We start from the raw sequence: 26,050 nt of genomic DNA on the forward strand, positions 1-26,050 counted from the left end.
GTGGTACAGCTTAATTTTGTTAAGTAGGAGGGAAGCTTAAAATTGGGTCATGGACCGAGGAAAGGTTAAGAACCCCTGCTGCATGTATTGTGACTGTAGGGTTTCTTAGAAGAGTGGGTGCGACAGCTGCTGGGGCGACGGGGTCAAAGACTGTCAAAGAGAGACTGTCTACCTTCACCTGTTCCTCACGTTTAATGTGTCTGAGCGCAGCACACGGGTAACGTGACCTGAGAGCGTATGCTGTCCGCTTGTGACCCAGACACATCTTTAATTTGAAGGGCAATCTCAAACACAGCCAAGGACAAACCTATCCTTTCTCCCTAAAACAGCTCAGTTTCATGAAGTAACATTGCAAGATATACAATTTCAGAATAGCATTGTACTGTAAAGCATATATTTTGGATGAACCTGTTGAAAGCATAACATACAAGGGGGATATTTAAGGACCACATGCAAGTGAGCATATTTAGGGACCATCTTCAAATTGCAGGTCCAGCGAAAATGACTGGGGAGAACATTCCAACTAATGAAATTATAATGCAGGGTTCACACCAGACGCGTTAGAGGCAGCAAGCGCGAGTGAAGTCAATGCAAAGACGTGCTTAGGCATCATGCGGCGCGGATGGTGTGTTCCGCACTAATTGAGCGTTGCTGCGGGAAACGCGCAAGTTAAAAAAAACGGAACTTCGGCGGAATTCCGCGACGCTTCAACCAATTAGGATCTTGCTGTAGAAGTGAGGTGAGCGAGCGCAGTATCATCGGAGTCGCAGAATCCCCTCCCATGATGCAAATTTCCACGTGAATGTCTCGAATGACTAGAATTTCACACACGAATAAAGTGAGTAAACTCAAATGTTCAAGCGTCCAACTACGCGCAAATAGCGTGTTTTTGCCGCCTCTACCGTGGCTGGTGTGAATGCACCATAAAGAGTTCAGTTTAGTTTGATTGTAGTGCTCAAGTAGTTGCTTTATAATTGTGGATATGCCGAAAGTGGCCGGAAGTCATTAATTTTCATTGAGAGCCGGTGAGAGTTAAAATCAACTCAACTTTATGGTAATGAGCTATGACACGGTTCGGCGGCAACCAATTGAAAGGCATAAACAGATTCTAGTGAATGCCTTTGAGCGTCAGAACGTCCACTACTCTTTTTCTATAGCGTCATTGGCAGGGCAGCCAGAGCGTATTTTGATGATCTCGCCAGCGGCAATGTGAACCTACAGTTAGGGGGCGTGCACACCAAAGCTTTCAAACGTGGCTGAAAATGCCAAATGTGTGTCAGATTTCTTCAGCTGAGCGCTTTGGTTGCTGTGCTACTTCTGCTTTGTTGTCGTTGTACAATGCGCCGGTTGGTTGTTGTGATATTTGTCCCGCCCCTCCTCTGCTGTGATTGGATGGTGCTGTGAGAACCGACACTGACGAGCTAAGCTTTTCACCCAAACTTGAATAGTTTTCAACTCTCTGTGCTTTCAGCTCAGAAAAAAAAACGCTAGCTGCAGGCTTTTTTTGAAAAACAAAGAGCTTCCATTGGCGTAAAAGTCTTGGTGTGCAAGCCCCCTTATGCGGCTTTCACATATGACGTGATGTGCGCTGCGTTATGAAACCCATTCATTTCAATGGCTTGCGCTGTGTGAGGGCAGTTTGTTGTTGCGACGAGCAAAGCGCGAGCACAGTTCAAAATAGTTTAACTTTTGCGCTGCGCTCTGTGACGATTACACGAGCGGCCAATAGAAACGGGTCATCCAAACTGCCCAAAAACAAAATGGACGAAAAGCTTATACTGTGTGTTTCGGAATTCCCGGAGCTTTATAAAACGAGTTTACGCTCCTACAGAAACATCGGAAGGAAAGCCGTGTCATGGAAACACGTAGCAATTCAAGTTGGCATGTCAGGTGTGTTTTAAGTCAAGTAGCTTGTTGTAGGTAGGCAGCTTAAAGTTAAGTGAAATGGAGACAACATAGCGTCCTATGTGAAAACCGCATTAGGATTGGGAGAGGCCAGAAAAAGTTAAACTCTCTCCTAATGTAGGTTGAGCGTTATGAACTGTAACAGAACATTCAGTGGGCTTCTGGTGTTTATAGGCATAAATATAACTTAATATTCATATATATTTACAGTAACAGATGCCTATTTACATTGTACTACTTACAGTGTGCTTCACGATACCATAAAATAACCATTTTTGCCTGAAACGGTTTCATAAAGAACCTGTTTTACAAAAGATTCCCTAGGGTATAAAAATGTAATAAAGAAATGGTTCTTCAAGGAACCAAAAATGGGTATTCTATGGCTTTGATATATACTGTAAAGAACATTTCAACAACCCTTATTTTAAGGGGGTAGTGCATAGAAAACCTTTTGTAGCAGATGGTGATAACACATATGTAATGAAAATGTCCTGCAATTTTTGTTGCTAATAAAAAAATACATTGCTAAATAGCCCTCTGTAATTGTGATAAAAATACCTTTAACAATAAATGTGTAAGCCTGGGATTTTTTTTCAATTCACTTATCACTGGCAGGTGTGGGAAAAAGTTAATTTTAGGCCCAGGGTGATTTTCAATAAGTCTCAAAAAGCAGGTGCAGATGCTACACGTTGCCAACACAATCTCCGTAATTCAGACTCTTGCTTCTACTGCCTACCCTGAGGTTCAAACAACACAAAAGCACTCTGTAATGCCAGACGACAATTTGTCAAATCAAAGGATTTCAATTACTGCCAATCTGTTTGCTTTTATTGACAGAAATGCCCTCAGAGACAAAGATCAGTGGCCATTAGACCTTACACAGAACAGGTCAGACATCGCAGGAAGGTTCTTCTCGAGACCTGTGGACAAATGAGACAAACTTCAAAGCAACTCCAGTAAAGTCTCTGGAAAGAGGGAGAGATTTTGATCTGAGCTTTTGGCACACAGGTTGCAGTGACAGCAGAGTCTGACAAGTGAGTCTGCTACGAGTCTATATTTCTGGCGAAAGAAAAAATCATTACAGCCGCGGAGCCACAGAGCCCTGGTAGATCACAATATGACACTTACAGATAAAACCACGAGTGGGTGAATCTCACAAGATCAATTTAGGAGCAAGTTAACATGTCCGACTCATAATTTTACCCAAAAATCAATAAGAAATAAAATTCATGAAAATACATTTTTTATGCAATTCCAGCATCTATGGCTACATTTATGGTGAGGAGCAGTTATATGCAGAGGTCACATTCAAGTATGGGTTGCCATAAAGTTGTTGGGGAGTAGTTTAGCTACAGTTTGTCCTGATGTAGCCCTTGTCCACCTTTGGTCGCCCACACTTGGCTCTTTTGGACATACAGTACAGTTCCAGACTAACCAAGTGTACCCAAGACTTCTTGTCAGCATGAATCAATATCCTCCTCTTTCTCTTTCTGCCCACCTCTTGCGTCAGCATATGTTGTATGTTTGTATACTTAAATTTTTTTTTTGATGCCGTTTACTTTATTTACCCAACTCATTTTGATTGAACATGACTGAAGCAGTTTCTGTTTAAAACATTGAATTGAAATTTGGCTTAACTTGATGTTTTAATTTTCATGATTCAGTCAAGTATATCAAACATTAAAAAAAAAACATTTTGCCCCTGATCCGGTTTACTTATTTTAAACTTGTTAATTCAAAGTGATTTTTCTAATTTAGGCAGAAGATTCCCAGCATGTTTGCATAGGACTGAATAATGAGAGCAAATAAAAAGAGTTTGGTTCCAAAACCCAATACATTCATTTTGACTAATTTGGGTAAAAACGTGTTTATACCAAGAAAGTGACAAGATGAAAACCATTTCAAAAAAATTCACATAGCATCTTTAGGTTATAATAACATAAAAATTCAAATCCATAATTTGATTTATTATAAAAACTGATAATTTTTTCCACAAAATGCAATAAATCCATAACGAGTTTTGTTTTCAAAATGCTATAAATCTATTGAATCAATATATAAATATGCATTCATCTTTGCCATGTTATATTAATTTAGTTGACTAGTGTTATTAATCAAAACACTTACTTTGTCATATTAAAACACTGTCATTGCTGCTATCATCCTTGGGACGTCGTTGCTGAACCTTGTTGACAGTGATCAGCTGTAAAATGTTTTGATCCTGCTCGATTTTCGTTGACTTTGACTAAAATAATAGAAAGTTTTTCATAAGATCCCCTGTTAGCATGACAGAAACTCGATGCTGTCGTGTGAGAACAAGCAACAGCCGGCATTTTTTCTTCACACGAGTGCCTCTCGCGTAAATTAATAGATTTTGTTGGCTTACGTTTCTTCCCCGCCACAGAAACCAACACAGGTTTATCGATGCCATCAAAAGTATTATTTTGTTTTTGCTTGTTTGTTGATCATGAAGTACAAAGTAGATGAGGAAATCTAGGATTCCGTGTGTATTCAAAGCACCACCATTGTTGTTTACAATGCGTGGAATGGTGTGCTGTGATGGGTTAAGCGGATTTATTGCATTCTCCAGAGAAGGAAGACTGGCGTTTGTCACGGTTTGGAAAAAAGATGACAGAATAACACGGCGGATTTTGCGTAAAATGAAAAATGTACTTTTTAATACAGACCAGATACAATACTGATTTTGTCGGCAACTACTTTTTTTGATGTCGTTTATTGTCTTTTAGAACCAAACTCTTTTTTGGTATTTTTAATCAAGATGAAATAAGGAGGAGACATTTTAATGTTTAATATTCTGTTGTGTTGGTATTTGAAAGAGTTTGTGTTATGCTGGTGTTTTTAGGAGGTTCCCATTGTGCTGAAGAGTAGAGCATTTGCTTAGGTGGTGAACAGACTAACTGAAGATATTTTAAATGTTAATTAATGCAATGATCAGGTTTTGATTCTGACCTTCATGTCAGTGTGCATTGTTTGAAAAAGTTAGATCAAAAAGTGAATAACACGAATTACATGTTAATTTCACATGGAGAAAAGTGGGCCAATCACGTGGAACCACTGTCAACGATTAAATCATTTTCAGCCAAAGAGCTATTTTTTGACCGTACAGGTTTATGTGTGTAAATGTGACAAAGACCATGGATTACTTCCCCTAAACATAAGGCTGTGGGGTTGCTAGGCAGCAAATTGCTGGATGTTCAAATGACGAACAAAACGTGTGCACAAAACACACTATACACAAAAACTTGCGAGGAAAGCATAAATCTGGGTTATATTTCACTTTAAAATCAAACAAATTGCATTATATATCAAGAGATTAAACCCCCCCCCAAAAAATGAATACTATTTTTAGGCCTAAGATTTTATGCATTATATACACACAGCTCTCATCCCATCAACACATCATCTTATATATAATAATGTAATGAGACATTTTATTAAAGATTTTTGGTTTGCAAGGGTTTTGTAATTCTTATAATCATTTATTCAATACTGTTTTTGCATTGTAGTGATAAGCATTGAATGAGGGTGTTAAGTGGTCCAAAATAGGTTTTTTTCTTCATGGAGATACTTATTCCTAAAATGTAGGATAAAATTTGACTTGGACATGTTCTGAAAAAAACCTGTTGCATTTAAATCCTGTATTAATATCAGCACATACACACCACCTTCTCTCTACAAATCAACATCTTAATAAATGTTATGATACAACATTTTATGAGCCATCTGCATGTCCGTTCACAAAGTAGTCTGCATCTTTTATTTCTTATTATATCTCAAACCGTAAATAATAGTAATCATCAACAAGGGACTGATGGAAAAAGACAAATTTGTGTCAAACCAAGCTGGTGTAAAGCAAGACTAGTTAAAATTCAAGCAGGCGGGCTAGGTTAGGACAAATCAGCTACATTGTTAAACATCTCAAGAATCCGTGAGAGCCAAGAGAGAGAGACTGGTAAACTTCACAGATGGTACATCAGGCGATAAACATGATGATAACAGTAGGTTAAGAGGATCTACTGCAGTTAATGAGAACAATACAGATCCTTATTAAAGCTTCGTAAAGCACGCTGGAGTGCCCAGATAAAGCATTATTATTACTTTCACTTTAAGACACTAAAGACTACGTGCAAGAAGCACAAGGGCTCAACCTCCATGCCAAGAACTCCCATAATATGACTCACAAAAACCTTCCTTCCTAACATAAGTAAACTCGAACTAAATTACAAAACCACCTAAAGCCAGTCGATTTGGATAAAAAAAAAACTCCAAACAGGGTAATACTCTTCAGAAAAAAACTCAATGCAGAGTGATCGTAATTCTCCCACACCTACCTTCTGCATTTTAGCTTTCCTTGCATTCTGAAGCAGTCTGCGTCCCAGCTTCTTGGCATACCAAATGGAGGCAAACATAGTGTGGCTGAGCGAAACCTCTTCGTATGAATTATGAGTAAACACTGTAGAGGAGTCACCAGCCGTAGCGTCAGAGAGAACGAGAGAGCGGGGGAGAGAGAGAGAGAGAGAGAGAGAGATGCTCTTCACACTCCTCTCCCCCTCACTAACAATCCACACGCACGCACAACGCACGGAGAACTCGTAAATCTCGTGTAAGGATTTCTCCGCCCTCTCCTTATCTGCCTGTTTTTTACATATTGCCGGTAGGAAGTCGAGGTATCAGTGTCTAAGCGCAATGTTTTATCGTTGCCAATGTGGTGTGGATGCAGAATTGTGAGTTATGCCCAAACAAGATAACCCCAAGCCACTACGGACCCTCTGCTCTGTGGCTGTGAGGGGTCACATGTGTCATATTTTGGCCCGTTTTGAGGGCTCTACCGTCTGTTTGAGAGACCAGTGATGTTCTCCAGGCTAGTGGGCTAAATTATCTACCTCTCCTGTGGTTCCTTAGGGATCAAACATGCAATCTGTCTGCACCATCGAAGATCCTGAGCTCACACCTCTCAAGTGTCTGGATCAATGAGAGCGTTTACATGCACAGTCTTATGGTGATTATGATTAAAAAAATGATAACACATTGGGTCATGTAAATGCATAAAACGTTTTTACTTTTATCGGGGAAAGCCAATAAACAGCGTAAAAACGGAAGTGATTTAAAATGCAATTCATTGACTGGCCACTAGTGGCAGGCTCTAAAAGTGAGTCAATTCCTAAAGACCCCTATGGTAAAATGCCCAACTTTACAGTAAAAAATAATATGTTTACAGCCTGGTACAAAAGTGTTTTTGGTCTATATACCCTTCATGACAACTGTGAGAGGGGTGAATTAAACTCATCCGTTTAAATTATATAAAGCCTTATAGTTCTGAATAATTAAGGGCGTGGCCACTTGAGTGACGGGTGAACTGCCACTGCTGTCACTAGAATCGAGCTAGGCCACCTCAGCTTCACCTACGTCCCACCTCTTTACCCATTTTTGGTTATCCGCGAGTGACGCACGGCCAAGATGGTGACGGCAGGCACCGCCTACTTTAAGCTTCAAAAAAGCTCTTCACAAACTTCAAAAGCTCTTCATGGGTGACATCACGGACACTACGTCCATATTTTTACAGTTTATGATGTAAACACACACCATCATAACAATACTGAATACTACATATAATTGTATTAAAAGCAAGAAAATAAGATCACTAATATATATAAATTTCCCCTCCAGCTTCTCAAACACTCAGAAAACATCTAAAAAATGTCTCAAACTGCACTCGGATTCACCAACAAAGCAACAATTTAGTGTTTCTCATCCAATTCTTTCAAGACCAGAATATAAAATTATTCTAAATAAATACATTCACTTTTTATTAAAATACTCAACAACCATTGTCTCATTCGTTTAATCTGAAAAATGTTTTAGGACATTTTTTCAATACATTAATTCATAACATATAGATGGTTTCATCGGACGCACGTTGCGGTGGCGCAATACGCGTCTGGTCCTAACTTTACTTCTGGTTTCAGTTTTTTGAATGGTCTGACTACTTGCTAAACTGAACTTTTGAACAAATACCTCGTCGAAAATAACAAATGTTTTGGTTTCCTAGGTAATCTGCATAGGGGTGTGACTGTGATTATATAACCGTGAGACCGACGGTTATAGTTGAACACCGTCATTAGAACTCTATAACCGCCAAAACCGTGTTATTAAAATATTTTTTAAAACATTTTTTATCATAAAGAATTTTTAAATACTATTTAAAACAATTGTTAACAGTCTGTGTTACACGCCCCACCATGTTCTCACGCAGTGAGAAATACAGAACGGAGCAGACCAGACACTGACAACGCGCTGACACACAGGACAGACCAGCTTTACTTTTGGTTACTTTTGAGATTAAACATATTAAACAAAGTCTCACCTTTGAAATCATCTTTTCCTTCTAGTTAATTTATAGCATCAAATAAACATGAATGACCATGAGAAGGAATGTTGTTTTAACCGCGGAAAGGCGTCAGTACACTCCGCTTTTCAAGTTCAAATCCTCCCATGCTAATCTACTAACTCTCCTGAACGCACATTCACTGCTAGTTGTCTTGCTGTTAATTTTAAATAAACGTAGAGCAAGTAGCTAATCAGTGTGTAGTTTTTTCAAACGCCGGTTTCACATCGCAAGCTTGAGGACTGAGCAGCGCGTCTGCGGAGAGCGTTTGCCGCGCGTGGCACACCGGCTGCGTTTACAGTGCATAGTGTGCAGTTTAATAACAGTATAACAATCTCAAGTTCACATTACTTTCTTTTACATGCATTTATGAGCAAAACCTCTTCAATACACTTTTTTAATCCACATTGTTTTCGTGCTGTTCTGGTCCGTGTAATGACAGATATAGACACAATTACAGACATAAAAAGCCCAATGCACAAATCTGTTTCTCTGAAGATTATTAAGATAGATGATAGATAAAGGATTAATTTATGCTGGGCAGAGAGTGACAGCGCAGTCTTCTGGCAACAGTGTGCTGTTTAAATATTTCATTTCTGTTAAATTGCTCAAAGTCATCACTGTTTAAAACACACTTGGCATCACATTCATTATTTTATGGTAAAATTACACTTTCGGGTCAACCCACGAGCATTTAAACGAGCTAAACGCCCCCCCCCCAACCACCGACGGTTATGTTACGAACCGTCACATATTACTCACGTCATAACTGTCATCACCAATTCTGAAACCAGCACAGCCCTAAATCTGCGTGTTGTTTATTTTGCTTGTTATATAAATAAACTACATTTAAAGTACTTTGTTGTTATTTACTCTTAGCGGAGATTACCGGAAGTTATGTGCTGACCATGAAAGCTGCTTGTTTATATATATATATATATATATTAGGGGTGTCACGATTCTCCAAATCCTCGATTCGATTACATTTTCGATTCTAGGGTCACGATTCGATCCGATTCTCGGTTTTTACTTTTTTTTTTGAAGACAAAAATGATATGCCGTTATTTATTATTATTATTATTATAGTTTAACATTAACATGCACAATGCACAACTCGCATGGGGGCTTGTGGGCTTCACTTAACGCGAGAGCTTGTAGAGAGAGGATTCCTTCTTGCACGCACATGGATTTAATGCACATGGACTTAATGCGCGTGTCTTGGACTCATATAGCATCTGAAATAAATCCAGCATCATAAGCAGCTGCGCTTCTCTCTGTCTCACGTGCACGCGCTCTCGCATCTGTCCGAAGTCTAAACATAAACTAGTAGTAATCCTTATGTATTTGTTCAGTTGTATGTGTTTCATGCGAGCTGAAGCAAACTACCCCATTGTTTAAAATATAAGCCGCTGCATCTTTGCGCCTCCCTCACTCTCGCGTACGTGCAGAGAGATGCGCTCTGTCCAAAGTCAGATCACTAGGTAGTAATCCTGTTTATGATATGCATTTCAAGGAGTTGTAGCATCCCTCGTGTTAAAAATATGATCGCGTTCCGCTGGACAGATGTTTTTAAAGGCATCTCTGAGAGTTTTTTCCCTCGCTTGGCAAGCCGACCGGACGTGACATGGGGGCGTGGCAGCATCAACGATCCCATTTTTTAATTCGAAGTTCGAAGCTGTGACTTAATTTCGATCGATTTCGATTTAAAATCGAAATCGTGACACCCTTAATAAATATATATATATATATATATATATATATATATATATATATATATATACACAAAATGTAAAAAAGTCTTAAGCCACCATGCCACAATTAGATTTGTTGTTTTTACAATGTTATATTGATCATATATAATTGTTTCATGGTCTCTTTTAATATAATACAACCAGAAAATACAGGAAATGTGTTTATAGTATTAAAAATTGTATAAAAATGTAAACTGATATGTCAAGTTTTTAGGATAAACTCCCCTTTCACCTTAATATCCTATTTAGTATTTTAATTCTAAAGAAATTTGTCTTTTTACTTCATTCTGTTCAAAAACGCTCAAGATGTGTTTAGTGCCACACTGATGATGCCTAAAGAAGACATTTAGTAGAAATTTTTTGTACATATTTCCTGTATTTTCTCTTTTTTATCTTAATAAAATATATTTAAATATAAATATGGATGGACATTAAAACTTCTAAAAAAACAAGTCTGGTGGTGGTGGCCTAAGACTTTTGCACAGTACTGTATATTGTATTGTATTTGTTGCTTAAAGTTTGTGTTTTATGTCGTGAATTTTCTTTGGAGGTGGCACGAAAGGATTAACCACACGAACCACAGACATGAGACAACATTTGTTACGTATTTTAACTTTTAGATTGTTGTAATACATTCAGCCAAAACAAAATAATCTGTAAAGACTATGAAGACATTTTTTTGTTTGGAACATTGTGTACCAATGAATCATTCACAATCCAGGACTATGAAAGAATCAAATACTGGAACAAAAATACTACCTGGAACCTAATAGCTGAAAGCAAATTCTTACAAAGTTTAGGTACATTTTAAAGTGTTCTGAGCAACAACAATACAGTTTTCCTCTAAGAACTGCTTATGTTTTTAATCGATTCTCTTATTATCACATAAGTGGCATTACTCATGTGTTTGTGTACAGTACTGAACCCATGGAAATGCGTAATGCACTAACCATGAAGCCATAAATCCAATCAGATCTATACTTGATCTATGTTTATGGTGATTAAGCAGAACAGAAGTGTTACCAACCTGTTACAGTAATTATAATTAAAATCTACCATTTCATAATAAAAGGCACCAATTTAATAATGCGTTGTCACGCAGATCAATGGTCAGCCCTCCTACCCTCTGAGTAGTTCTCAAACACTCATTTTTCACACTGATCTGTTAAGTGGGTGTATGTGAGCAAGTCTTACAGCAGGAGGAGAGATTTCATTATTCCTCCATCCGCTCCCCATCACACCCCTGCATGCGGTTTCACACATCGCAAATGAGCTTCATTTTAACCTCGCCAAAACGTCTTTGCTGACACGTCACATATTCTCAGAAACGCACTCAACAGCAGTGTGAGAGAACATTGCCTGTACCCTGTAATCCCCAGGCCTCTTCAAACTGTTCCCAGAACAGCTCGCATTGGTTTTTGTCCACACTTATAAGAGTTATTCAGAGCCTGTGTGTAAAATCCAGACTGTATAAATTGAGATGAGCTCCAGACATCTTATCAGTCCAGGATAACAGACCACTCAAATCAAAATCCTTTGCTATCCAGTCCAAATCACTGATGCTAAAACTTATTTAAGCTAAAACTAACAATATAAAAGATAAAACGTCTCGCAATTTTATCTGCCATTAGGTTACAAAATAGCAAAATTTTATAACACTATTAGAATCTAATGTTTAATATTATGACATAGCATTTTTGCTCACTATAGGCGTGCGCGGGGCAAAAACTAACGCGGGGTTAGTTGTAACACGGCCTGTTTATATTGTTGCACAAGGTTTAGCATTTTTTTTTCACGCTGCCAAAAGATGATCTCACGCAAATTATTGGAAATGTATAATGTTTTTCCAGAGAGTTATTGATGATCGAGTGTTTTGGTGGAATGTAAGTAAATTTTTTCATCACATGTTTTTTTCGGTTTCTAAGTTGGGTGTGTAAGGGCGCACTCACATTATCCAAACCAAACCAAGCCCCAGCGCGATTGTCACCCCTCCCTACTCCCCCAGATGCACGCACTCACACTGTACTTCTTATCGATCCGAGTCCGGGCGTGCTTTCGTCATTAAGATGCGATTGTTTTGAAAAAAGCAGGAAGTTAAACGCTCTCTTAACACTGGAACCCACCGTAATGATAAGTCTGTGTTTTTTATTCTGAGTCATTTGGTGCGCGATTCCAGACAGCCCTCTCACATGTCATCATATTGCTTAGTTGATCTGTCACGTGTGCAGCTCGGACATTCACGTTACCCCGCTGCATGCAGCAAAAGGTTTTTACGGAGGCAGATGAACGTGAGTGGTCGCGTAACTGACGTCTTCACCTTTTGAATCGCGCTCAGGCGCGATTGCGCTCACACCACAGCCTTCCACGCCTGAGCCCAAGTGAACCGCGCTCCGGCCCACCTCTGCAACCCGGCCGCGGCGCGATTAATCAATCCGCGCCCGGGCACGGATCAGAGCGATCACACTAGTCAATCAAACCAGGCTTTGGGGGTCAAACGCGCCCGAGCGCGGTTTGGTTTGGATAGTGTGAGTGCGCCCTAAGATACCAAATCCAATGCTATCTCATATTAATCAGTGTCTTGTTGACTAAAACATAGCATCGTTTTGAAATATGTCTGCAGGTCTTAGCAACTTTTTTGGTGGGCTTGAAAATATTTTGACCCAGGGTGGTTAATTTGTAACGCTGTGTTACAACTAACCACTCAGCACTTACGATATGAAAACGTTAACGTTAACGCTAACGTTAGCGTTATTCTTGAAGTTGTTTTAAGTAGGCGCCACACAAATGATTGCTGGTTGCCAACCAAATAATATGCCTGTCTTATCAAAAATTGTGTGTCAAATTTATTTTTGTTCATATCTTTAATATTGATTAAATAAGGTCACGTCAAAGATTGAAATCATAATGAAATGAATCAGACTTTGATGCTCATAATCTTAGAATGTGACTTTGAAACTGTAGTATGGTTATTACAAACTGGGTCACATATAAATTTTTTTTTTCCATAATTTTGTTGTTTTTCTCACATATTTAGACATTTATATCCATTTATAATTTAACTATTGTAAGAAAAGGGCTGGATGAATGAATACAGTGTGGATAGCTGTCTATTATAGACAGATATATAAAAAATACCCACTTTAAGTACCTAGACAAAATAGTATTGAAATATTTGCCTGCAAACTTAATTTTTCGCAAGTGTTTCAACTAACCCCCTGACAATTAACCCCACCTATAGGTTAAGTTGTAACGTTTGCACTTCTTTCACGTTTGGTGTAATTGTCCAAGAATGGTAAGTAATAGAAACAAACTTCAAATGTTCGTTCGTAGCAGAGATGTGTGTGTTGCTTGTGTAAAAATATAGTTAATCAAACTCAATTTTTTTTTAATAATTGAGCCAAAACCAAAAAGCAGTAGGTTGTGCCCCGCTCTCCCCTACTATTTATTCTCTCATTACATCATATTATATCTATAAACAGAAACATAAAGTAAATATTAACAATAACTTTATGAACAATAGAGTTCATAAGTTAATATTTGATAAGATATTGAGAAATTTAATGTTAATATTATACAACAAAAAATGTACAGCTAGATTATAAAATGTATAAAATGTGTTACATTTTCATAGCTGACCTATATTAAGAAAGGAAAACATTTGTGAGAATATAAGACTGTACATCTAAGCATTATTTCCTCCGTTCTGTCGCAGTACAACACAATGAATGAGCTCATCAAGTCATTATGCTCCATTAAAATTGGAAAAACAGAGATTGAATGGGACATGGTGAGCTCTTTCAGACAGAAAAAAAAACATTAAGATTATAACAAATCTGAAGCATGAAAAAACAATAAGCCAAGGTTTGATTGGTGTTACAGGGTTATGGAAAATCCCAAGTATTGACTTTACCAAAGATTTTTAATATTAACAAGATGCGTCCCTGCTATTGCTATTAATGGGGAAGATTGCAGTTCATACAAAAAATATACGAATGTGGTCATACGAATTAGCCACCTCGTAAAATATGTACGAATTGCCATGAGATAGTGTTGGACAAAACACAACATCAGTCAGTGAGTAGCCTTAGGTAAATAGCCACGAGCATCGAAAAATATAGTAATGAAATAATGTAATAAGGTGCACAAAAGAGCAAGTCAGTGAGTCATGCCAGGAATACATTTTCTGGGCTGGGCTGAGTTAATATCCAATGGCGCACAATTTTACAAGTGCATGAGGAAGAAATATATATATATATATATATATATATATATATATATATATATATATATATATATATATATATATATATCACATGTGAATGCAGTTGTCATTTCATTTTTCTTGTTTTGATATAATAAATGAGAATGTTAACAAAGTTACATGTATAGCTTCAGGTTAACTTAATATGCATACTTCAGGCAAATATTTACAGAAAGTACAGCTGAAAATTGAGAGAATTTTTTTTCTTAAATGAGATTATCATAGCCGAAAGATGGGCTCAACACACAGCACTGCTAATAAGGGTAGTAGACATTTAATCCAATCAGATGGTTAGTGTTAATAACTAAAAAAAATACTGTTGTAAAAAAATAGAGGCAATAAACCTTTCCTCTGTAAATCAATAAACAGCTTTATTGTGGTAAATGAGAACAACTCTTGTTTTATAACTAATACACTTCATCCTGCATTTATATTCCAAATGCTGCACATTATAATGATTGTTACATAATTTCACTAAGCGCAGTGAAAATACTCATTTATGTTCTCCTCAGGAATAAACTGATTGTTGAGATTGCTGTGAGAAAACACTTGCCTGTGTTTTAACAGTCAAGTTCACAAGAAACAAGCATTGTGGTCATAGTATACCAACATACCAAACCAATGTTAGCCTACCACATATATAATCCAAAATGGTGCTTGCCTTCAGCAATGCACACCTTTGGTTTTACACCAAATTAAAAAAATATATTACAGTCCAATTGAGGAGCATAATGTGTATTCAGCAGGTGCTGGCATTAGTTTTCATGTGCTGTTATCAAAGATAAAATATGCTTGCCTTGGCAAAAAAAAAAAAAAAATATTATGCTGTGATGTGGCTGTAAAATACAGTGGTTTGTTTTTTAGACTGTTTGTGCTACAGCATGGCTATTGATTTTCACACGCTGGGGAGCTCTGTGTGCGTAGGAAAATTTCCCTGCACTGCCCGCTTGTGTTTAAGAAATGAATGAACCAGGGGGCATTGTGTTCTTTAAATAAGACATCTAGCCCAAAGGAGAAGTGCCTAAAGAAACCAGCAGTACACCATTGTTGACTTTCTCAGCAATACAATGGCCCCTAACATTACCATTAACACAAAGCCAGAACTCGGAGTGATGGGTCATTTATTTAGATGCTGTTAAAAAAGTTTTTTTTTAATGAATTGAATTAAACTACATTGAAAGAAATAATGTTTAAACATAAAGACACATATACACGCAACAATGCTTTCCTCTAAACTGAACTTCATACTGAATAGCCGTTCTAAGCATTCATCTTACACACAAACATGCACACATACACAGACACACACACACACACACACACACACACACACACACACACACACACACATATATTTATATTAAGATTCATGCCATGCTTTCAGAAAACAGTTTTTCCCTACCTGAAAGGGTAAAACCATTTCTCGCTCATGGCCAAAATGCTAAAACCAATCACATATCATCTAAAGGTGACAGCCACTGGGCATCAAAAAATAGAAGAAGCAAATGTGACAAGTTTTTGATAAAATGATGAAACAGGGAGTTTATTTTACAGAGGGGAGAGATAGATAGAAAAAAAGGAATGAAGGAAAGAAGGAAAAAAGAAAGAAAAAAGATGAAAAAGAAAAGAAAAAAAAGGAAAAACAAAAAGAAAAAATAAAGGAAGAAAGAGAGAAAGAATGGGAAAGGAAGGAAGGAGGAAAGGAATAAAGACAAAAAGGACAAGAAAAGAAAGAAAGAAGGAAAGAAAGGGAAAGGAAGGAAGGTGGGAAAGAATAAAGACAAAAAGGGAAAGGAGGGAAGGAAGGAAGACAAAAAGGACAACAAAAATAAAGAAAGAAAAAAATGAAAGAGAAGGGAAATGAAAGGAAGAAATGAAGGAAATAAACAAAAAGAAAAATGAAAGAAAGAAAGAAAAAAAGAAAGGAAGAAAGAAAAGAAGGGATAAAGACAAGCAGGACAGGAAAAAAGACACGGAGGAAGGAAGGAAAAAATACAAAAAAGGACAAAAAAAGAAAGGAAGAAAGAAAGAGAAGGGAAATGAAAGGAAGACAAAAAAGATAAGAAAAAAAAGAAAGAAAGAAAGAAAGAAAGAGAAGGAAAATGAAGGAGGACAAAAGGACATGAAAAAAGAAAGAGAAGGGAAATGAAAGGAAGGAAAAAAAAGACAAAAAGGATAAGAAAAAATAAAGGAAGAAAGAAAGAGAAGGGAAATGAAAGGAAGACAAAAAAGATAAGAAAAAAAAGAAAGAAAGAAAGAAAGAAAGAGAAGGAAAATGAAGGAGGACAAAAGGACATGAAAAAAGAAAGAGAAGGGAAATGAAAGGAAGGAAAAAAAAGACAAAAAGGATAAGAAAAAATAAAGGAAGAAAGAAAGAGAAGGGAAATGAAAGGAAGACAAAAAAGATAAGAAAAAAAAGAAAGAAAGAAAGAAAGAGAAGGAAAATGAAGGAGGACAAAAGGACATGAAAAAAGAAAGAGAAGGGAAATGAAAGGAAGAAAGAAAGAAAGAAAGAAAGAAAGAGAAGGGAAGAGAAGACAAAAAAGATAAGAAAGAAAGAAATAGAAGGGAAAAGAAGACAAAAAAGATAAGAAAAAAAGAGAATGAAAGGAAAGGAAGGAAGGAAGGAAGGAAGGAAGGAAGGAAGGAAAAAAGACAAAAAGGACAAGAAAAAAAGCGAGAAAGAAAGAGAAGGGAAAAGAAGACAAAAAATGTAAGAAAGAAAGAAAGAGAAGGGAAATGAAGGAAGGTAGGAAAAAAGACAAAAAGGACAAGAAAGAAAGGAAGAAAGAAAGAGAAAGGAAATGAAAGACAAAAGTGACAAGAAAGAAAGAAAGAAAGAAAGGAAGAAAGAAAGGAGGAAAGAAAGAAAGGAAGGAAGAAAAGAAGGAAGAAAGACAAAAAGGACACACAAAAAAGAAAAAAGAAATGGAGGAAGGAAGGAAGGAAGACAAAAAGGACAGAAAAAAAGAAAGGGAGGAAGAAATTAATCAAGACAAGAAGGACAAGAAAAAAAGAAAGAAAGAAAGAAAGGAAGAGAAGGGAAAGGAAGGAAAAAGTTAAAAAGGACACCAAAGAAAGAAAGACAGAAAGAGAATGGAGGGAAGGAAGAAAGAAAGACAAAAGGACAAGAAAGAAAGAAAGGAAGAAAGACAAAAGGACAGGAAAAAGGAAGGGAGGGAGGGAGGAAGGAAGACAAAGGGGACAAAGAAAGAAAGAAACAGGAAAGGAAGACAAAAAGATAAGAAATTAAGAAAGAAAGAGAAGGAAAAAGAAGGAAGACAAAAAGGATAAGAAAGAAAGAAAGACAGAGAGGATTCTATGCGCACACACACACACACACACACTGCAATCAGTATCACAGTGAAACAAAGTGTCTCACCAGAGTCAAGCAATCTTACTCATGCACATACACTCATACAATCTCATTGATCCCAGTACAGTTACTGACCCGCATCATGACCTTGACTTCATGGATGTTGCTCTGTATCACCCACACATACAGTTATGTCACAGATAGCAACTACAAACACAAACCCAACAAAGCAATCAAAACTTCCAAAATGAACATGTGACCCATGCTTTTTGTAAATGTTGACCCTTCTATCACGGTCATCTCATTGACGGCAGGCTATACAAACTTCAACGCACACATATTTGAACCACTGTCAGTTATAAATCAATTCAACTACAGTACTAGTGGAGCTTGACAAAGACTTGACATCTTTTAATGTTAAAAATATGTTACTTTGTAGATAGTGAGTTGCTTCGCAGACAGTTAAGAACGCACATTCAGATAACTCGAACATTATCATTGTTCATACACAAAGTTCTGCTTGTACTCTAGTTTTCAATTTCCTTAAAAAATCAGTCACACTTTATAAACGCTGCTTTTACAAACACACAGTATGTGTGAAACCATAAAATTGATGCTTTCATCCAATCGCATCCTAGCCCATTTTCCTCATCTCATCCTCCCCGGAAAGTGATGTAGGGCTGTTTATATGAACTTGTCAGAGATAAATTGTACATTAAAAAACATCAATAACTCCGCCCTCTGGTCTTGGCTGTTGACGAATGATAAAGCGGAAGTTTCTTTATAGTGCTATTGAAGCCTTCCGCTTCATGAACGTGAAAGTGTGAAAAATATCCACAATGACATTTCCATCTGCGATTATGAATAAACACACTGAATTTAGACTCTCATCAGTCTAAATTTCAAACTTTGACAGCGCATTACCCACAATGCACCTGTGCGTAATACATTAAAAACAAAGGAATGCCTTTCCAATCAATCTTGCAGAAAGCATGCGAGTCATTAGGTGTGATGCATTGCTATGCACAAGGAAGTATTAGCTCAGAAACTTTTAGGGTTGATTATTTAAAACTGTGTCATAGTTATGGGGGGAATATAGACTCCCCAGCAAACCTTAAAGCCCCTGACAGGGGTCCACATGAAAGAGATCTGTAGCCTGAGCCCCAGCAGAGCACTTTTGCCCCATACTACTGCACCTATAGCACATCTTCTATTTGCATTTAATATGAGACTTCATATGAAAGTGGGTAAAACTATTTAAAGGCTCTTAAAGAGCACCTATTTCATTGCTAAAAAACAACGTTATTTTGTGTATTTGGTATAATACAATGTGTTCGCGTGGTTTATCGTAAAAAAATGTCCGAATTGCAAAAGTGTCCGAATCCACTTTTGCTAATTTAACGACGGGAAAAATGGTTTGTGCGCCAAGCACATGGTCGAAAAGGGTTGGTCCTTTTTTTTAATGAGTAATGGGTGTGTTTTGGGCGTAACGTGCAATAAACCAATGAGAGTCTCTGCTCTCATCCCCTTTAGAAGCCAGTTGCGCTGGCGCTATGTTTAATCCCTATTTAGATGACAGACTTTGTAAACTGAAAAACTAAGCAGAGGAAGAAGATCCCTAGTTTAAGATTAATGTTAAATAATTGTGTTGTTTTTCACTTGTATTGAAATTGTTATTTTTTATTAAAACCTTTAAAAACCGTTTTCTTTTAGTCATGGAAGTAAAAAAGCAGGCTTTTAATTGCTGTAAATGTATGGCTATCCAATATCATCAAAAAATAATTTACAAGTATGTAAGAAAAGTTTTGTACTCTAAAAATACTTTATTTGTAACAAACAGGAGATAAGGAATTTACAAACAGCTCTCCACACATTTCAGCACTTGGACAGCATCCATTTTGTTAAGCATTACTTAAAAATGTTTATCATCTCACCATATTCACAGGTACAGAGTCATCATATACAATAAATCTGTGAGGTAGCATTAAAAAAAAAAAAACATTTAAAAACAGATGCATTTGTTTAAAGCAAAGCATTTATTTACTCACCTGGCTACAGGTGAAGCAGCTCTTTGTGCCTTTTAACGTCTCATAATCGGTCCTCATTTATGTCCAAGAGACTCAATAATAATCTTTTACATTTAATCCTTTAATCTTTCATATTTAAAAGCGTTTTTGTGCTGCTGCGCATTCATGTATGTGATAAGAAAACCCTCGTTTTCGTCCAGTTTATAAGCGCATATTACTAAAGCGCTCTTTAAATAACAAAAAACATATTGTGCCATTGACTTTAGACTTTAGACCAGGTTTTTGTTGGTCAATGGCGTAGTCTATTTTAGTTGCCTCAAAATAGCAACGTGCAAACAATGTGCCTGAACACACATCGTTTTACATCAGAACGCCCGTGGGCGCAAAAATGGGCGCAAATGCATTTGCTATTTAAACAACGTGGCGCTAAACGTGAAAATGATCATTGCGCAGGGTGGAAACTAGCAAAAGACACTTGTGTCGCGCATTGCGCTGCATTGCGCCGAGTGTAAGATAGAGCCCTGAGTGTTAATGCCTTATATTACAATTTTCAATGACACAACATTGTATAAGCTACAAAAAATATGCGTTAACAGTAGCAAAAAACGTTTAGTAGTGTATAATGCTTATCATTCATGACTGTTCTGTTGCTCTCTGCCATTTCAAAAAGGTCAAAGGTTATCTCATCTCGGCAAGTTGCCCAGTGGAAAATACCACATGAGGGGGTGTTCATGTGCATTTTCCACGTTGGCTTTTGGTATTTACCATAATTACCATAGCACATGAAGGCAGCATTAATATTCTTGAATCATCATTATTGATAAAGACAGTTTGAATTTAGTTGTCACACATAAAAGCAAAACAACAACAGTATCTTTTGCCTGCAGAAATGATGCCAAAAAGCCTTATTTTTGCCGCTCTTAACTCTTAACAGAAAACAGGAGAAAGACCGAATCTAAGAGGCTTTAAATGAGACACTTATTCTAAAATTACCTTTGATCCACAAGAAATGGACGTATAGAAGTTGTACTTTTATTTGCTTCACGCTGAAATATCAACATCAAATTAGACACAATTTGTTGATGGCAGTTCCATCAAGGTCTTTTTAAAGGAAAGGTCTGGGAATCTGTCCGTTCCAGGAAATCTCTCCCACTGCCTGCCATATGCATTTACCCTCTAATAGCAAATACATTTCTCTGGAGGCTTTATTGTGTAATGGATTCTGCCTGTAACGCAACCTCCATTGCCCCCTCCTCAGTTGATCTCTCTTTCCCTCTCTCTCTCTCTCTCTCTCTCTCTCTCTCTCTCTCAGTTTCTCTCTCTGCCTGTGGTTGGTAATTTGGGCTGTTAATTGCAGTGTAGTTATTGCGCCCTGTCAGGTTTAAGAGGAAGCACTGGGAAGCCACTTTAAGACGCCAACATGCATGCAGATGGAGCTCTCCATGGTGCTGCAACGCTATCTTGCGTTGTACAAAAATGATATGTCTCAAAAGCTCTACTTCGAGCAGTTACACTAAGTGATACTTTAAACTGCACTAAAACTGACTTATATCACCAATGTACCAGTACTTCACCAGCAATCACAGAAACTGCGGGGCACCCAAGGTCTATTGAAACTAACAGAGAGTCACTGTTAAACGCAGGCACTATCGGTATAGTAAAAAAAGTTTAAAGGCATAAATTGCATAAATTGTTTCCCCGTTAACAGAGCTGTGATGCGTGCATTGATGGAGCTGAAGCTCTAGTTGCAGGTGCACCATGGGAGATTAAAGGTGGCCGGTACTTTAACAATCCCTGATTTGTATTGGAGTGTAATAGCAGAGCGGTGAACACAGAAGCGGAAAATAAAGGAGATAAAAGCTTTGAAAAATACATTAAGTTGAGGATTTGAAGAGATTAGGACCTTAGCAGACCTAATGTTTACTTCTTTTAGCAGAACAGTGGTACAATTTTTATCAATTTGACAAAGTTAAAATGACTTGGCTATCATTTGATAGTCTGAAGGTGCAAGCATTTTTGTAATATACAGAAATAAAGGTACAAAACCTTTAAAAAGGTAATTGTATGGACCATTAGGTACAGATATGTAAACATTTAGTACCAATATGTACCTTTGAGATACTAATATGTATTTTTGAGGTACTAATGAGCTCTCTTTGGTCCCAGTATGTACTTCTGAGGTCCTAAAATCAAATCCTTGGGTGCAAAGCTGTACTTTTTGAAAGGTACAGCCCCAGTGACTGAAAAGGTACAGTTTTGTACCTTTATTTCTGAGAGTGTACACATAAATGACCTAGCTGATGTACAGTACTATGTAAAAGTCTTAGTCCACCATGCCACCATTGGTTGTTGTTGCAATGGTTAAAGCATATATAATTATTTTTAAGTCTATGTATTTAGGATATAACCAGAAAATATAGGTACTTAGTATTAAAAAACAGAATTGTATAAGCTAAAGCCTTTATTAAGTGTTATGCAGGAACCTGCCGGCTATTAACTCTTTCCTCGCCATTGACGAGTTATCTCATCAATTAAGATTAAACATTTGCATTAAAAACGTGTTCCTGGTGAGGTTTTATGTTGATTTGTAAAATCTGTTTGTTAATCTGCACTTTAATCTGCACTTTCCAAATTTATTTTATTTAAGAAAAAAATTATTTACTAATGTTAAACGCTGTGTGTTATTTAATAATCATTCTAAATCTGATCTCTAATGAATTTCCTTCACAAAAAGGCAATTATTTCAGCTTTTTGCTGAATATTTAAGAGTTTAATAAGCAGAGAAAAAATATAGATAGGATAAAACGTTTTTTTTTTTTTTTTTCGTTTTTTTTGAAAGCAGAGGGTCTGTTCTTTCATTTGATGAATTTGTCAAAAAATTAAATTTTCCTGGAAGGCATTTTGTGAAACTTCTGTGAAAAAATGGCTGTCGGGAAATGAGTTAAACCTTAATTTTTTATTTTAATCTAATGACTTTATGACTCCTCAGATAAGTTCAAGATATGTTTAATAACAAGGGAGGTCAAAGTAAATGATGACTTTTCCCAGAAGAAGCCATTTTGTTCCAAAATTGTGAGGTTTCTTTGTGTACATCCAGAATTTTCTGTTTGTATCTTTAAAAAGAGAGTGAAAAATAAATGTGGATATCATTAAAACATCAAAGTAGGGCTGGGGAAAAAATCTATTTGATTTTAAAATCGAGTTGGTAGGTCAAATCGATTCATATTTTCAAAAAATAAATTTTTTAGATTTTTTTCTCCCCCTCTGCAGTATAGCGCAGTACATACATTTTGCATTCGCCCAATCTTCCTTTAGGGTTTCCGTAGCACGCTCCCTGCGGCGCAGCCCTCTGCTCCTCCCCTATCCCGAGGGCAGCGCATGCATACACAAACAACATGGCAGAAACAGCCGGCAAAAGGGAGCAGCTCCCTCCAAAAAAAAGCTCTTCGACTTCAGTCGTGTGGAGTTGGTTTGGATTTACGACAATTTTATGTTGATGCATTTTAATTAAATATAATAAATATATATTTTTAAAATATATGTACAGTTTGCAATTATTTTGTTTTAAATGGGGGTGTGGAAATAAAAAAATCGAATCATAAATCGAGTTTTTTTATATAAAAAAATCACAGATTTTTTTAGGGGGACTAATCGCCCAGCCCTACATCAAAGCTAGTAGTGGCCTAAGATTTTTGCACAATACTTATCACTGAAACAGGTGTTTTTAGATGTCATCTCCATTTTAGCCTTAGGTGTTATCTGTTAGTATTGTCTGGACAACACTGAAACCAAAATACTAAAATAAATAATAAAAAAAGTAATTTTTGGAATATTTCTGAAAACATTCTTATTTCAAAATTGATCATTCATGACACAAACAAAATAAACACATGCTCTCTGTCAGGTCCTAAAGGTCTCCAAAACTCCACATTTCCCTGCTGTTTAACGTTTTCCATGCAGCATAACACTGTTAGAGCTACCTGTACTTACACTCATTAAAGACAGTGGGTTAAGGTCACATGCATAGATACACAAACACACACACACAATAACAAGGTCAGAGACAAGCGTGGGTCTGATTATTAAAAACATTTCAGTCGGGCACATCTGTTACCAAGCAACTGCCTGGATCTGACTGCATTCATGGGTTTTTAAAGAAAGGATGCACTTTATGATGGCAGAACACAATAACAACTGTTATGTGTCTATAAATGATCAATGCTGAGATTCATAAAGCTAATCATAATAAATATGGTGAAACATAGGTAAGAATTTAAAGATACAGTGTGCAGTGTGACTCAAACACCATCAAAGTGGTGGTTCAACGTATTATTACAATGCTTTTCATTATTTTATCATGCTGATAAAATGTTTACCTTAAAGGTCACATTCTTCCTGATCCCATTTTTTAAACCCTAGTTAGTGTGTAATGTTGCTACAATAGCATAAACAATACCTGTAAAATGATAAAGCTCAAAGTTTACTCCCAGGCGATATATTTTCTTTAACAAAATTCGCCTTTCAAAGCCTACAGCGAACGGCCGGTTTGGACTACAGCCCTACTTCCTGCTTTAATGACGTCAGTAGAACAGTTTTTTAACTAAACTCCGCCCACAGGAATACGTCAGTCGGCAGCTAAGCTAACTGCAAGCTAAGCTGCTATCGAATCACAACACACTAAACAAACTACACAATCAGAACTCGATACGACAGTGAAAACAGCGCTATACAGATAAGTAAATTTTGTGGAAAAAACTGCTTTTTTACACTTGAAACATGAAAATATGTTATATTGCGCACTGTAAACACAATCAAAGCTTCAAAAACACAGAAAGAACGGGACTTTTAAATGCACTGCAGGTTGCTTTGGATCAAAGCATCTGCCTCTGTAAAGGGGTGGTCACACTACACTTTTCATTCCATTGACTTCTATTCATAAGCATGCAAATGAATAAGGTCGAAAACGCTTTCGCTGCGTACCAAAGATCACGTCTGGTAAACTCTGACCTGCGAATTCGTATCTTTTGGAGATATGTGACCAATAGAAAACCGGTATGTCACAGAGTGACCTTTCTCTCTCTATTAACTCTTTCCCCGCCATTGAGATATCTCGTCAATCTGCAATACCGCTATTATCCACCAGGTGGATCATTACAACTTATAAAAAACGGAAGTATTGCCCTAGGGCAACAGCTGTATGTCCGTGTATGTTTTAAAGATCGCTCTGCAACTGATCTCTATCAAAAGTCCTTCACAAAAATGGAATTATCTCAGCTTTTTGCTCAAAATTTGGTGTTTTTGATGAAACCTACAAATATTTGAGAGGTGATAAAAACAGAACACATGAAGGTAGGATGAAACAGATTTTTTTGTTTGAAAGCAGAGGGTCTGTTCTTTTATTTCATATATTATATGTTTATATATTTAAAAAGGAGCATTTTCTGGAAGGCATTAAACTTTTGTGAAAATAATGAAAAATGCTGGCGGTGAAAGAGTTAAAAAGCAAAAATGAACATACAAACAAATAACTTATTTTGACGAAGCACTCCATGCCCACATTCGCATTAATGTCTTATGCAGTGATCTCCAAAACATTGTGCCCGTGGGTGCCCATGGTTGCCCGCACAGAGTCTGTGAGTTGCCCGCCAAAGCCATTCTATTATTTTTTTTATATTTTACTATTTATTTATTACAACTTTTTTATATTAGCTTGACAGAAGGGTGAGGCTTTTTCTCCTCTCAGGCCTAATATTCAGTCTAACATCTTCAATAAAAGAAAGAACACCAGATGGGGCTGAAACAACACAAGGGTAGGTAAACGACTTCTTCGTTTTCTTTTCGGGGTGAACCGCCCCTAAATAATATTCAATGGTGTATTACTATGATGGTTTTGGCCGACAAATTTGTCCTTTGTTGGCTTGTGTAGATGATAAGAGTGATGAATTTAAAACAGCCGGTGAGAGTTGAGCGCCAAGATAATTCATTTTTATAATCCCCCTGTCTCCTTAATCTGAAATTAAAGAGACAGTTTAGTATTCATATCACTGTGTTTGCATTAGTTAACAACGACCTTCACTGTCACATGTATGAGGTAGAGAAAAAAAGAGCTACTGTAGAGAGATAGAAAGAGATAAAGATGGACAAAAGGATTTTGCCTTGGCAAAAACACTATACCTACATTAGACACAAAGCTTAATATGGCGACTCTAGGAAAGTCCCACATTTCTATTCAACGTTCATGCAACACTCATATACTGTAAAATATGTATTTGAATGCAGCAGGTTGTTCAAGGTTTGGAAACAAAAAAAAAAGAGAAACAGATGGCCAGCACAATTGACTTTCTCTCCAGCATGTTCTCTTAACCACTAAAAGTGGTCTCTCCA

At 37.0% G+C, this 26,050-nt stretch overlaps 1 protein-coding gene across 29 annotated transcripts in view; it reads right to left on the reverse strand.

Annotated features, from left to right (window-relative positions):
- Nucleotides 1-26,050, reverse strand: part of dlg2 (discs, large homolog 2 (Drosophila)) — a 278,208-nt gene that overhangs the window by 121,836 nt on the left and 130,322 nt on the right. Inside the window, exon 1 of one of the 29 annotated variants that reach the window (XM_065259172.2) lies at nucleotides 6,258-6,399. The exons of 26 other annotated variants lie outside the window; for them this stretch is intronic. In XM_065259172.2, the coding sequence (XP_065115244.1) occupies nucleotides 6,258-6,335 (78 nt within the window). In that variant the 5' untranslated portion in view covers nucleotides 6,336-6,399. Of the gene's footprint in view, nucleotides 1-6,257; nucleotides 6,400-26,050 lie in introns of those variants that run through there. 2 more of the 29 variants (XM_065259227.2, XM_065259180.2) reach the window with 2 other exon arrangements.

This window comes from Paramisgurnus dabryanus, chromosome 10, assembly GCF_030506205.2.
Source record: "Paramisgurnus dabryanus chromosome 10, PD_genome_1.1, whole genome shotgun sequence".
Classification (NCBI taxonomy): domain Eukaryota; kingdom Metazoa; phylum Chordata; class Actinopteri; order Cypriniformes; family Cobitidae; genus Paramisgurnus; species Paramisgurnus dabryanus.